We start from the raw sequence: 17,100 nt of genomic DNA, 5'->3' as shown, positions 1-17,100 counted from the left end.
CCCTTTAAGAATGCAACAAACGGCTCTCAAAGCATAAAATGTTTCTACGCGCACGATACCGCAAAAGAACGATCGCGTCGCGAGCGGACGCGATAATACCGCAGCCTCGTGCTCGCTCTCCTCTCGCTCGGTCCTCTTGTCAAGAAGAGGCTCCCGTGATATTTTACGCGTGACCGGTTCAGCAAGTTTTTCTCGAAGGCCGCAATCATGATGTGCAACTGGGCAACATTTGATACTCGGACGCGCGCAGGTGCGCTCTTGAAAAATTTCGCGGGCGCACTCGCCCCGACGAAAACGCGGCTGCGATCTTGGAACAAGTGAGACAAGAAACTTATGGGGCTTCGGTTCCGGACCATTGGCTTCCTATAAATGTACTTATAAATATACTGATAAATATGCTGTACCGTAAATATACTAATAAATATTGTATACTGTAAATATACTTATAAATATTGTATACTGTAAATATACTTATAAATATTGTATACTGTAAATATACTTATAAATATTGTATACTATAAATGTACTTATAAATATAGTCTACTATAAATATACTTATAAATATAGTTATAAGTATACTGCAAATATAGTTATAATTATACTATAAATATATTTATAAATATAGTTATAAGTATACTATAAATATACTTATAAATATAGTTATAATTATACTATAAATATACTTATAAATATAGTTATAATTATACTATAAATATAGTTATAATTATACTATAAATATAGTTATAATTATACTATAAATATACTTACAAATATAGTTATAAGTATACTATAAGTATACTATAAGTATACTTATAAATATAGTTATAAGTATACTATAAATATACTTATAAATATAGTTATAAGTATACTATAAATATACTTATAAATATAGTTATAAGTATACTATAAATATACTTATAAATATAATATACTACAATCTCATTGAAATTCTTAATAAAAATGAATTGTTTTTTTTTGTTACGTTATCTTTTCTACTATAATATGTAAAGACTGTTTCCTTGGTTTTATTTCACCTTTTATCAACCGAATAAATTGTTACGAAAAGGCTGACACAACTGAAATATTATGCATTTAAATTAACGATTACAATAATTCGCTGCTCAAGAACAATAAAATTTCCTCAAGTATACTTCCTATGTAATCATGTACTTTTTATTATCGAATACGATTTTCTTGGAAGAATTTGCGCCGGATTTTTAACAACAATACGAAATTCGTTATAATACGATACCATCGGAACGTTTGAAATTCGCAATCATTGTTATTTGAGAAGATTGCGTCGAGCAATGATTTAAATCATGCTGCTGGGCTTCGCCGCAAAAAACAACTCGTTGTCAGAGAGACGAACGCCGCCTGGGCACTTTTCTCGGAACAGAGATACCTAATTGCTCGAGCCTGGGTTAGCAATTTTTGTTCAGAAATTGGTGGCGCCACTTATATTACAGGAACACCTGTGAATTTGAGATTACAGTAATCGACGTTTTCGAACGTGAACCGTGCGGAAGTGCGAAACTACCACGGTTTGGGTCTATCATTTTCTTGTCGTACGAGCTACGAGTCACGGTGATTAACATACAGTGGCGGCCATTGTATTTACATACGTTGAGCTAATATTATATATACGATATTAATATTATTTATTAATATATTATTAAGTTGATGTAATGGAATGTTATTAATTCCGTATAAATAATATGGTCAAGTAAACAAATATATATTATATATTATATATTATTATTATTATTATATTATAATATTATATATTATTATTATTATTTTATATATATATATATATATATATATATATATATATATATATATATATATATATGGCAGTCGGTTTACTTGTTTCGCGGCGTTAGATAAGATTATTCTCGTCATCGATTAAATCATTAAAAACGCTTTTTTTTTAATCGGCTCGTTGATAAGCAGTTTGAAACGCGACGGATGCTTGAACATTTTTTTAGCTTACAAATTAAGCGATGCGTTATCAGCTTGGGATGAGCGTGTCCGTATAAGCGGAAAATCCTAAATATTCTGGAGCGAAAAATATGTGGACCGGGTAAACCTCGAATTATCACGTCGATCATCGCGTTGATAGGCTGTGAAATCCCACTTGGCGCAGTCAAATTTTTTCACCGTATTATTCTCAACCGAATCCGAACATTTTTTGCACCCTTGAATGCTAATTGATTTATTTGCTTCGTTCGATGGCGTTTGAACAATACTTTCGCTAATTCGGCCCGGGGTTAAATTAAATGATAATCCGTGTCAAATAAAATATGGCATATACATGTATGGTGTTGTCAAATATTAATCTTTGAATAACATTCAGGAGAAACTGGTAAAACTATAAATATACTTATAAATATACTATACTATAAATATTCTATACTATAAATATACTATACTATAAATATTCTATACTATAAATATATACTTATAAGTGTACTGTACTATAAATATTCTATACTATAAATATACTTATAAGTATACTATAAATATTCTATACTATAAATATACTTATAATTATACTATACTATAAATATAGTATACTATAAATATACTATACTATAAATATACTATACTATAAATATAGTATACTATAAATATAGTATACTATAAATATACTTATTAATATACTTATAAATATACTATATATAAGTATACTATAAAAACGAGCCTCGAGACTCGAATAATAGTATCTCCTCTTCCCAAATTGTCCATTTCTATTCGCAAGCTGAGCAACAATTGTAGAGAATTAATAATATTTACAATATAATAACGCCTACGTTAATTTCATAAAACACTTGATTCGTAAATAAATAAAGAAAGAAACAAAGAAACAAAGAAAGAAAACAGATAACAGCTACTATCTCTCAGCGAGTCCCGACAAGTCGACCAAATTGATTTCACTAGACAAAGGTTTAGGAGAGACAATCGAACGTGTGAATATGTCCGCAGTAAAAAGATTCGCCGTTCCAATACGTCGCTCACGTAACGACGTGAGAGGCCAAGAGCCGCACTTCCAGTTCCCGGCTACATATTCGCGAACTTTTTCCCCGTATCCGTCGGCGACGGATAAGCGAAAAATCGCTCGCCGTTGAACCCGACTGCCACGGACGAGAGTGCATACTGCCAACTTTCTTCTTTGCGTCTTCGCGTAATTGTTTACCCTCGCGTCAAGCGGCCCGCGGTTACAATCGCGGCAGAAGAAATTCCAGAAGCCGCGGATGGCAGAGAGGGTGCTGCAGCACCCGAGCCGCCCCGTCGCGCCGCGAGGGTTCTCCGCATTGCGGTGAAACGCGATGATGCTGACGCGTATAAATCCGCGCGCGAGGCTGCATTTAATGCACGCCCGGCTAAACGGCACCGGTCGTATCTTTGAACAAGAAAACTCGGTCGGCGGCTCCCTTTTCGTTTTAATTTCGTTCCCGTCGTTTCCGCGTGTTCCGCGCCCCGGCACAGCGATCCACACGCGTCTACCACGCGTTTCAATTACCGCCGCCAGACATCGCCGACTTTAAGCCGGGACACCGTCTCGTCCACAAAATTCACCGTAGAAAAGGTGCCCACGATGATCCCGGTGCCGCGGAACCCGGCTAGAATTCTTCCTCTATGTATTGGGTTGGCAACGAAGTAATTGCCGATTTCAGTTATAGATGTCTCTCGCTCCCATTTTTATTTATATCCGTAAATGTTATATTATAAATTATTTGCGATCGGTTTAATAGGTGAACGTATACATATTTAGCTGCCGCACATGTTACAAGGGAAGCGGCAAAAAAGCTCGTTTGCGAGTACAGATTATCCACTGATATCGCGTCATTATCTGGAAAGGATGTTCGTGCTTGAGCTAAAAAGAGATACATTTTGTCGGTGTACACGGCTAAACGGCTAGGAGTTAAGGCACTCGTTAACGATGAGGAATGGAATGAAAAGGATATTTCTTTTAGTGAAAATAATATAAAAGGAATATTAAAAATTCTTTTATAAATTCTTTTATATATTATATATTATATTATGTAACATATATTATATATATGTATATATATAATTTATATATATTATAATAATTATAATATAATTGATATGCATTATAATAATTATAATATAACATATATATATGTATTATAATAATTATAATATAACTTATATATATTATAATAATTATGATATAATTAATAATAATAATTATAAAATAATTTATATATATTATAATTTTTTATATATCAATATTTTGTATAAATATTAAAAATATTACTTTTAGAACGATCGTCCTGCCATTTGTTATTATAATCTGGTAAGAAGTACAGGTCTCCGTACTGTATTTTACTTTCGAATACTGGAATCATGCGTTTCTTATGACTCGTTTATCAAGATTATTCTTTTTATTGCTTGCTTGCTTATCGACATTCATACGCTTGTACCACTTACGAACAGGTTTTTATTTCATTGCTTTCTTTTTAACGCAGCTAATTGTACAGTGATTAGATCTATTATCACATGAGTGATATGTTTTCTTGAATGAGTTCATTTATGGTCGGAGTAATTGTTTATAAGTACTTCAACGTTCCTGAATATAACTATTAATAATTTTATGTACTTATGTACAATCGGTATACAAAGCGTTCGTGCATCCTTTAAAACGGAATAACTTTCTTATGATTAGACCAAGCGATGTAATTTTTTTTTTTTTGCAAATTGCAATTGGTTGCGGAATTAAAAAACGATAGTACTAATAAAATATAGTACTAGTGTACGATATTATAGTACTATATTATAATAATATTGTAGCATTATAATATAGTACTAATATACTATATTATAATACTATTATAGTATTATAATTTTATATATATTATATTATATTATATTATAGCATTGTAGTATAGTATTATAGTATACTAATATAGTACCACTATACTATATATTATAATACTATTATAGTTTTATTTATTATAATTTTATATTATAGTATTATAAGATAGTACTAGTTTACTACTACTGTATATATATATATATATATATATATATATATATATATATATATATATATATATTATAATACTAAAATAGTATTAGTACTACATGTAGTATAAATTATAATATATATAGATTTAATATAAATATATATCGCGATATAAATATATCGCTTGGCTCAGCCATAAAAAGGTTATTTCGTTTCGAAAGGTGTACGAAAACTTTTTCTTCGATCTGCTGCAGATCAGTGTAGGAGATAATTTATAATGTATTCGGCGAGATATACATAGAAGTTTCGAGAAACCTTCAAAATTTCGAGGCCGTCCCCTACCATTGTATATTTCCTTTCAAGACAATCCCCTACGTGTTGCGCATGCCAACGTCATAAAGCTCCGTTGTTTTGAATGACAATGTACGCAACGCAAGCGTATTTATAGACCGACCACCATCTACACGTTTACAAGAGAGGGTTTCTTTCGAGTTCTTTCACTGTTCACTTTCCTGGGGCTCGTACGGCACGTGTCAATTCTGACGGCAGGAACGGAAAGAAATTTCAACGAATGGATTTTCATATTTTTTAAATCGTAATTACTAGACCGCGAATTTCTATGCAAAATATAACTTGTCTGCAATTAGTTGCAACGAACAGAAACACTTAGCGGAAAATTCAATATTTCTTTAATCACTTTAATAGATTAAAAATGAGACACTGTGACATTTTTAAACTGTCATTCTACTTTAAGTTGTAACCATCCAATTTTGTCGTAGACGCATCAAATCCGCAGTCTAGTAATTAACGACAATCAAAATTTGTTGATAGATCAGTATAATATTTTATACAGTATAATATTTTCATATAATATTTTAATATAATATTTTATACAATATGATATTTTAATATAATATTTTATACAATCTAATATTTTAATATAATATTTTATACAATATGATATTTTAATATAATATTTTATACAATCTAATATTTTAATATAATATTTTATACAATATGATATTTTAATATAATATTTTGTACAATCTAATATTTTAATATAACATTTTATACAATCTAATATTTTATACAACATTTTATCAATCTCGTAAATTCAATGTTAAAATATAAACACTTTCCATGCAAATTTTACGCATAGTATTTCAATACACGCATAAAAATTTCAATCGCCTCTCACACAGGTTCTCATTCATCATCGCTCCATTCAATACATCGACTCTCACTTCTCATTCATCGTTCGGTCATTCAACATGTCGACTCTCACTTCTTCCACACCGTTTGATTATTCAATTGTATCGTCTTAATAAAAGAATAAGCCCACTTTCGTATTGATTTTATAATGCAAACAAAAATAATACAAAGTCGCACATCTTGAGTGCTCCCCTCTTGATCTCGAAATACAATTATTGATCGCATTGCTTGGAGCCAGTTGATAAATCACGGTTAAAATAATTAATATTGTACAAAATATTATATTAAAATATTATATGAAATATATTGTATAAAGTATTATAATAAAATATTCTATTGTATAAAATATTATATTAAAATATTATATTAAATTATTCTATTGTATACAATATTCTATTAAATTATTCTATTGTATAAAATATTATATTAAATTATTCTATTGTATAAAATATTATATTAAAATATTATATGAAATAATGAACACTTTGAAAGAGAAACGGATCAGAAACTCGGGAATTGTCGATCACCGAGTTCTCCGTTGTCTCGTTTCAAGGATCTTAATGCTTCCATAGAAAATCAACATGCTCGAATTCCTTGAAACCCCCATCGAAGTCTCGCGTGCGGTGCAAGAACAGCAGAAAGAACATCGTTATCGTAATTTTCCCGCAAAATCAACTATCGAACGTTACGACGGACCCATGAAAGGGGAGCCAGGAGCCACGAGCGAGGAAAAACGAAAAACGGAAGTGACTCGAGGAAGGAAGATGGCGCGTATTATGGCAGAAAACTGGTGGTCCGCCGCTATCGACGAGGTTATTTCCGTTGCGGACACACAAGTCGACGCCGTAAAGACCGCGCGGGAGGCGTCACGACGCCGAACCACGGGAAAGATAACACTGAAATTAAACTGTTCACTATCACGTTCGGTTTAAACGAACGTTTAAAGGGAACATTCTGATTTCGAACGGTATCTTTCGGAACAGTTTTCATGAAAATCGTTTTAAAAGAATTATCAAACTCTGTGGCAGTAGGTACATCCCCCCCCCCCTCACCGAAAGTATTGAAACACTTAAAGAAAATTATATAAATTTGAGGGACCCATAGGAAATTCTTATGATTACTTGAATTTAATTCATACCTAATTTTATGAAACTGTAACAGGTAGATTATACTAATATAGTACTATAATATAGTATATATATATAATATAATACTACATATAGTATTATTATTATAGTATATTATATTAGCATTATATTTATTATATTATATTATATACTTATATATAATACTATAAAATAATATAGTACTAGTATACTATATTATAATACCATAATCTACTACTATACAATATATATAGTATATTAATATATTATAATATATAATATATAGTACTAATATATTATATCATAATACTATGATAGTATTATAATATAGTACTAACATATTATAGTATAATATATATAGTATATTAATATATAATAATATATAATATATAGTACTAATATACTATATTATAATACTATGATAGTATTATAATATAGTACTAGTATACTATATCATAATACCATAATCTACTATATATACAATATATAGAATTATATATAGTATTATATAAGAAAAACGATGATCAATAGTCAATCATATTAAATTATTATAAAGGAGTTATATGTACTCTCTTATATTAAATCACACGAACAGGAGAAGTAACACATCAATCCGGTATGGTCTAGTGGCTAGGATACCTGGCTCTCACCCAGGAGGCTCGGGTTCGATTCCCGGTACCGGAATTCTTTTTTTTTCATACTTTTTTCCCCTGTATCCGACGATATTACATAATTAATCTCGCAGACCAAAAATGACAATTGTTATCTAATATAAGTTCGAATACTATTTATAAAAAAAAAGAAAAAATTTCACACCGACTGTTACAAATAGGACACTATATTAAAGTGTTCCAGAACACTTTTTCCAGCCCTGGTTCTACAGGATTATTGTTACCGATACGATCAAAGTGCCCAGTGACTCATTGATACTCGAGAGCATTAATTTCAATAATCTATTCGTGATACAATCGTGTCATGGATCATTGACTTCTGGGTACAGATCTTTAATCGAATTTTTTTTACACGATATCTATCGTATCGGTATCACCGTCACGTTCTTTTTGCACGTTGACAACAATTCGAACTCTATGCAATTCAAATTCATTCGTTCGGATTACATTATTCAAATATCTATATATATTATATATATTATTACAATATATATATTATATTAAATATTAAATATATATTATTATATATTATGATATAATAAATATATAATTTACTATAATATACTATAATATACCACAATATATTAATATACTATAAATATATGTATTATATTAAATATATATTATTATATATTATGATATAATAAATATATAATTTACTATAATACACTATAATATATTAATATACTATAAATATATAATTTACTAGAATATACTACAATATACTAATATACTATAAATATATAGTATTATAAAACACTACTTTCTTAATTGTGGTATTACACTTGAACTAACTCTCGTGTTTTCACTTCTTTATCTGAGCACATAATGAAAATTTTTAAAAATTGACAAAAATTATTATACATATGTATAAAATCGAAGAGAATATAATAAAACAGGCCACCGCTATTTCCGCATCGAAAGGGAAAATAAGAGGCGCGAGCGAGCAGAAGAGATGCTGAAGAAAGCCGATATTATCGGCTGTTGAAGGGCGCGCGAAGGGCCAAAGGGGTAGGGCGCGGTTGGACTCTCGCATAGCCGACATACTAAATGGTACGGCTGAGTGGTCGGCGTTAATTTCGAGTGGCCCGAGGAAAGTGGTCGGGCCGAATACGTGCTCGAGAGCTAAGCTGGGCGTCGTTCGTTGTCTTCGTGGTCGCTTTCAGGGTTCTGTAACAATGCAGCCATGGTATTTCTTTTTTTCTCTTTTTTTTTCACTTGGCCAAAGGGCTCGGTCTCGCTGTAACAGATCCAAACGTCGGCAACTCGATACGCGTCAGGTTTCAAAAGAGGGCGGCTGGTACCTGCTTGCTCGTTTACGGAATTTCGTATGTCGGTTTTCTATTGGCCGATCCGTGCGATTATCTGACCTCGGGTCACGAGAGATTCGGATCGTTGCGATGATCGAGTAATCGTGATCGATACTCGTTACTTGTCGTAAGGGATGGTTAGTGCGCCGATTTTTGCACCCTTATGAGGTTCGTTGATTTGTAAAAAGTGCAAGTAGATTACGTGCTTCGATAAATATTAACAATTTTTATTTATAATTCACTTGGACTTTTTTAAGACTCGGAAAATAAACAATTAATTAGAATAGAATTAATTTTACAATAGTGTATCGTATACAACCCGTATCCTTTCAAGATGCGGTAACTTTTTTAAAACGAACTAAATGACTTGAATTTTTTTTTTAATGTCGAAGGGTCTAGTTTATATATATATATATAATAATTAAAATACTTTAAAAAAAATTTTTTACTATTACTTGGAATGATAAAGCGATATAATATAATATAGTATATTAGTACTATATTATAATACTATTATAGTATTATATTTATTTATTTATTTTATTATAATATTATAATATATAATAATATAATAATATAATATTCTATAATATATATATATATACATATAGTACTATATACAGTACTATATTATAATACTATTATATTATAGTATTATATTATATAATATTATATTATAGTATTATAATATAGTACTGTGTGTATATAGTACTATATTATAGAATATTATAGAATAGAATTATAGAATATTATATTATTATATGTAATAATACACATTATATGTGTGTAAAATCTATTAATCACGTAATATCCATATAATTACGATTTTTCATGCCTTTTTCACTAGGCTAGTTCTCACAGTTATTTTTTTCAAAAATTTCAAACGCAATGGATTATTACAATTTAAATTACATTGTACATCTTTTTTTGCAGATGACATTAACATAGCCGATTCAGGGATGGCGTCTATCATGGGGTTGCAGCAGCCAGCTGGATCCCAGGATACCGTGGATTACAGTGGATATTTACAATCGTCGCAGTGCCATCAAATACATGGAAACCAGCCGAGTGACCAGATACAAACCAGCCAGAAATCGCCGGCCAGCGACCACAACAACAGCTTCACCAGCACCAAAGGATTACTCAATGGACCTGGTCAGAACAACTGTTTCCTCAACAGCGCTGTCCAGGTAGGTGAAACAATTCCGTTTCCCTTTGCATACTTTGCTTCAGCCAGATACAGTAATATATGTCTCTCGAATTGACGCTCGGATTGTCCAGAAAAATGCGACAATTTGAGAACAGGAGATACGATTGTTCGAGCCTCGCGGTTCGTTTCAACAACGAATTGGCGAACACACCGCGAAAATTGTGACTCGTTTCCGAAACTGTTCATTACATTATATTTATTTACATTACATATTTTTATTTATATTTATATGATAAAAATAAATAAAAATATGCAATATTATAATATAATATTCATAATATAATAAATATGATAAATTTCGCGATGCCAGACTTTTTATTCAGATCCCTAACCGACCGAATTGTTTACGTTTGTTTCACTTTTTTGATCGAATGCTGTGGAACGCGTGAAAAAAAAGGTTGCACGGTTCATTAATGGGAACAATCGTCCGGCCGCAAGGCATGAAAAGGAGGCTTCCCACGGACAGTTAGAATTTATTATGTCGATCAGAACTGTTTTTCCCAGCTTTTGTGCACCGGGCTGTCCGATACGTAGCGGTAATTGTAACATCCGGAGGAAGCAATTACGTCCGACCATAGCTCGATTAGAACAATCGATCGAAATCACATAGGAAACACTCTCGCTCCGATACACCGTAGGATTCGACGACGATAATGCTATCACAGATCTTTTAGATTCTGTTCCGTAGGACGTTTTGCGAAACGCTAATCGGCTGGGTCGATTTAGAAACCGGACGGCGCGCGCTGCATACTTTGGAAATTCGCTTCCTGTGACTCGAGGAGTTGTTCCAGCGCGGAGCGCGCATTTTTAACAAATTTTTTGCAAAGAAATTGTTATACCTTTTGCGGTCAAATTGACAGTAAAATTTCAGTACGATTTTAGTACAATAGAACCTTCGAAACGAGTAAATAATTTTGCAAAAATAACAACCCTTCATTTCATAAATAAATAATAACAATGTTATAGCATTTGTTTAAACAACGATTTACTAATCTCAGTTTAAATGTCGGATACCAGAATGCAATGTATTCGCATTGTTGCCAGCAGCAATATATAAAATATATCAATATATAATAAAAATATAAATAAATAATATAAAATGTAGCATTAAATATTAAAAATATAAATGAATAATATAAAATATAGCAATATATAATAAAACTATAAATGAATAATATAAAATATAGCAATACATAATGAAAATATAAATAAATAATATAAAATATAGCAATATATGAATACATCATTTTATCAATGATTCGTTTATAACGTTTTAATTTGTTATAATGTTCTTGTTATGCGTGGACCGCTTCGGTGGTCGAAATTTGTGGAATTCGAACGAATTCTTCGGTCCAAGCTCCTCGAGGTCATTTTATTTCTCGCTATGTTTATCCGACGCTCGATATTTTCATCGAACTCCTTTCGTATTTTCGCTTCCTTTTCTTTCTTCTTTCGAAGATCTATTTGGGTCCCCAATATCGCCTGCATACCACGCCGAAGGTCAGCCAGCGCCTTGCCGCATGCAACCCAGCGTGCTAGCGTGCACTTGAGCGCACCGAAAACTGCAGACTCTACTACGGCCTGTGTCGCGGGAGGCGAATGCACTTGGTGCATTCGCGGCTATTAGCGCGGGAACCGCCAGACAAGTTGAAGTGTCCTATTTTAGATTTTCTATTTTAAAATTGGTGATATCACGGAGACGCTTTCGAACGAGATTTTGTTAATTATAGCCATTTATTCGCGCGAAATTGCAATACAATTATTATATATTATATTGTATATATTATAATAATTATAATAATAATTATTACTATTATAATACTATAATAATATAATTATATATAATATGTATATCATATATTATAATTATTATATACAGTATTATATTATTATTACATTATTTTTACATTATTATATTATATTATAATATTATTATATATATTATTATTATTATATATTATATATATTCTATATATTATATTATAATAAAAATCCAGCATTTTATATGCACCAACCTAATATATAATAATATTATAATATTATTTAAATGGTTATATTATTATCGAAGTTTTTACTATTCGTTCGAAAATTCGACATTCCATGTGCACCGATCTAATGCTTTTTAGTGAGTTTTTATGAAGAAAAGGGTATGGCATTTTATGCGCATGCAGAAAATGTAGAATATGTCAAGTACGCTGCATGTCAAGATTAAATTTCTCGGAAGTTTCAAATTAATCCGAGTAAAATGAACAACTTACAATGGTTTAAAAGTATGTTGCCAACGGAATGCTGCACAGTGCTCGGGATTTTTCGCGCGATTCTCGAAACTGCAATAATAAAATCTTTTGAAAAGCACAGGTTGTCCTATTTTAAAGGATCATAATTATCATTTTAATTATATATCATTAATTATTTAATTTAAATATCATAATTATTTTTTTTAGATAGCAGTAAGGGTTAAGGAGATTTCCAAATACTTTTAAACGACAGTGTATATATACGAATGTCTTATTATAGTACACGGAGTGTACATTTCTGATCCACGTTCGTAATTTACAGCCACGAGTGGCAACCAAATCTTTGAGTCTCCTTCGAAAGCCTTCAAGGCAGACACGTAAATATTCATTCCGTTAAAGTGAGAAGACACGTGGAAAATCCCCCACCACTTCGCCATACACTTTCTCTTTTTTTTTCTACTCCGTTCTGATACCGTTGTCCTTTTCTTCTTTCTTCCTTGACCTTAATGGCTACTTTGAATATACATACATATAACGACCATTGCGACATTTTCATTATCCCCACTCCATCTCTCCGGAGCGAAACGGGAAGTTAGTCCCTCGTAATTTCCGATCACAATTTCCAATTTTCAATGTGAAAATTATTTGTTTAAAATTACTTATTATTATATTATATTATATTATATTTATATTATATTTATATTATATTATATTATATTATATTATATTATATTATATTATATTATATTATATTATATTATATTATATTATATTATATTATATTATATTATATTATATTATTATATTATATTATATTATATTATATTATATTATATTATATTATATTATATTATATTATATTATATTATATTATATTATATTATATTATATTATATTATATTATATTATATTATATTATATTATATTATATTATATTATATTATATTATATTATATTATATTTATATTATATTATATTATTATTTTTATATGAAATTTAAAAACTGTTCCGATTTCGCTGATTGCAAGGCAACGAATCTACTGTAGCGAAAGAATTCGATGTAATTAAGTTCGCGAAAGTAAAAATAATCGGCTGTTACATACATACATATAGTTCTTTATCCCGGTTTTTCCTGATTCACTTTTCATTCGTAACACGGGACAAAGCAGTTACCACACCCTGGTTGCGTACACAGTTTACGCTTAAAAACACTTGTATCACATGTCACGTATGTTGGGCTATTGAGTACGCGTCGTTCATGTTGATCGAACAGGCATCGATACCTAATGGCGCGCGATCGGTTTGATAAATTAGAGTACAAGCATACTTCTTTCTCTCTCTCTCCTACGATTTATTTCGCATCGACTTTCCGGCCGCTGTCGTTAAAAAGTGCATATGAATTCATTTCTCATTAACTTTCCATTAATTCGGTCGTGTTTTGGAAACGCAATATATTTGTATTAATAAATTAAATAAATCGTGCACGATGTTCTATGTTCATTATTAAATTATACAATTTATGAAAGTGTCGTATTTAAACGAGCCATGAATATAATGAAACGTAAACGGTAGAATTACGTTAACTTATACGATTTTCAAAGAGATTGCAACAGCTGACTGGTTAACGAGTTTCGCTTCTAATTACATCACACAATTTCAAACAGTTTCTACGAGGCAGATCGAGACGAAAAAGGAGTCCGATTTATGACCCAGTTTTTTTTAAGCAATTGGACTCGAACGGACTTGTCAATTGTTTTTCCAGTCTCTTGCCTTTTGTCCCGCAGCTCGATTCCGTACAGTTTTTTTCGTTAATTGGAGACCCTTTCTGCTTTATCGTCGGACGGTCCTTGAATTTAGCGAGGAACCCGGGAGAAAGGTGAACAAAATGGTACTTGTAAGCTTGGGGAATAATCGATGCTCTCTTTTAGTCCTGTACTAACGATTGTTGAAAAAAATGAACTCGATTGATCAGAAGTTTACGGCTGCGAGAGGGAAAAATCCGATCGAATGTTACGTAAATACGTTGCTGCGAATGATTTATTATTTAGGGTGAATTTATATTCGAGATAGTTTATATTTATTCAAGTTTATTTGTATTTATTTTATTTATTATTTGTACTTATTATTATATATATTGTTATATTTATTATTATATTTTTACTTATTTATTTAAGTTTATTTATATTTATTTATATTCGAGCGATCTGTTATTTAATTCTCGTGCACTCCCCCGGCGAATATTCGGATACTGTGAAACTTTATCATTTTTTTATCATTTTATTAGTATCTGACGTATTTGTTTGACAAGGTGTAACAAAACGGAATTTATTGTTCGATTCGAAATATCCGATATCAATTGTTTTTACCATTTGTCGATAATACAATAATAATCCGCGAACGTTGATCATCCGGATACCCGTATCAACAACTATAAACCGCGCGATCATTAAACAACCATTATTGCTAACCGCAGATCGAGTACAGTTGGAGCTAATTAAGCGCGGATCGGATACTGTTACAGTTTGAAATAGGAGATTATGAATAAAACGCAATTTCATTCGAACTGAAATGTCAAACGTGCACAGATCGTGGATTTGTGCAACTTTTTCCTCAGCGAAAATATTCTACGAGGCTTCGTTCACGAGTTATTAACGAAAAACGCTGACCAATGAGAGGCAAGCTCGATTGACGCGTGGCGTCCGAGCCGATAAGCGGAACTGGGCTTCGCGCGCCCGTTGGCTGCGCCGCCTCGCGCCAGCCGAGCGCTCGCCTCTCATTGGTCGGCGTTTTTCCTTAATAACTCGTTAACGATGCCTCGGAGAACATTTTTGTAAAGGAAAAAGTTGCTTCAAATGGTTTCAGGAATCCCACATTTCCCGGAAATACCATAATTTTGGGACACCCTACTATAATAATAGTAAACCTAGTCCCTTGTAAAACTAAAGGCGTGTGTAGCCATTGCCGGTCAAAGTAACATAAAAAATGATGGTATTCTGTCTCCGTATTCTATGCCTAAGCGCTATCGGAATACCTGTCCTGGTTAATGGAACTGGGCTTCGTGCTATCTGAGAGGACGTAACAGTCTAGGTCCGCATATTTGCCCGTACCTAGAGATAACATTGCGTCGGCAATGCTCGCGGCACAGATTCTGGGAGGTTTCTTAAGTAAGATTAGGTAACGCGTTACTTCGCCTTAATCTCTGCACGTGTACTTACCATACTTTTCGAAGACACTCGGGAAAGGAGAAGGGTCACTTCCAGTATGCCAGATATGTTACACTGAAGTGTACATACGTATACATATGTATAGAGGGTGAGTCACGTGACGCGACGACCTCTCGAATAACTCGTAAAATATTTGTTGTACGAAAAAATGTTTCAGATAGAAGTTGCACGGTTTCCAGGGGGACATATAGAATTCTAATCAGTTTTACGTTATACTAATACTATATACTATATACTAATTATATATACCATACTATATACTATACTATACTATACTAGTATATACTATATACTATACTATACTATACTATATACTATACTATACTATACTATATACTATACTATACTATACTATACTATACTATACTATACTATACTATATTAGTATATACTATAGTATACTATACTAGTATATACTATATATATATATATATATATATATATATATATATATATATATAATAACACACTAGCGCTAAAGTTCAAAAGGAAGACCGCAGGAGTCGCAAGTCCAACAAAAACGCCGCGCACCTGAGAACGTTCTCGTATCTGCGAAATCGAAGAGCGACGGCGCCGACGGGTAGAAGATGGCGCATTGTGAGTCGTGCGATGGGAGCGTTACAGTGTCAATAGCGGCCGAAACACGTGATCGCGAGAGCACAGGCGCGAAGGGATGTGTATCCACTTCGCGTCCCTTTTCCGGCGGCCGGCTAATTGTAATGGGAAACTGATTCATCTGTTCGCGGTAATTACCTCCGCGGTGCGGACTATGCGCCGCAGACACACAGGTTAGGTTACCTCGGTTTGGCTTCGCGTGACGTCGTAGTGGGAGTATCGATAAGAGGCCGGGTACTCGTGTACCGTGGTGCGCGCCGTGTAAGCTGTCCTTTTCGCGAGAGACTGCGAAGACGAAACGAAAGGAAAGGAGAGGAAAGGAAGTCTTTTACTCGCGCGAGGAGAGCGGTCACGGAAGGAACCTTGAACCCAACAGTGACATAGCGTGTACACCGATCACTCTCGCACGGGGGAGTCCGGTTTACCAACGGCTGGCGATCGATTCTTTTTGCTTCAGCGATCTCCGTTTTACGTGCAGCAATAGTTCGCCTATTACCAGACACTTGAGATTTTTTCGGAAGA

At 32.4% G+C, this 17,100-nt stretch overlaps 1 protein-coding gene and 1 non-coding gene across 2 annotated transcripts in view; both read left to right on the top strand.

Moving 5' to 3' along the window:
- ec (ubiquitin specific peptidase echinus) overlaps window positions 1-17,100 on the top strand; it is a 120,709-nt gene that overhangs the window by 23,564 nt on the left and 80,045 nt on the right. Inside the window, exon 2 of the mRNA XM_033477909.2 lies at window positions 10,226-10,482. Coding sequence (XP_033333800.2) covers window positions 10,252-10,482 — 231 coding nt within the window. The 5' untranslated portion in view covers window positions 10,226-10,251. The remainder of the gene's footprint in view (window positions 1-10,225; window positions 10,483-17,100) is intronic.
- TRNAE-CUC (transfer RNA glutamic acid (anticodon CUC)) lies at window positions 7,924-7,995 on the top strand. Its single transcript has one exon. It is a non-coding gene; the product is annotated as a tRNA-Glu (tRNA).

This window comes from Megalopta genalis, chromosome 9 (genome assembly GCF_051020955.1).
Source record: "Megalopta genalis isolate 19385.01 chromosome 9, iyMegGena1_principal, whole genome shotgun sequence".
NCBI classification, from domain to species: Eukaryota; Metazoa; Arthropoda; class Insecta; order Hymenoptera; family Halictidae; genus Megalopta; species Megalopta genalis.
This window is presented reverse-complemented; position numbering and strand designations above follow the sequence as displayed.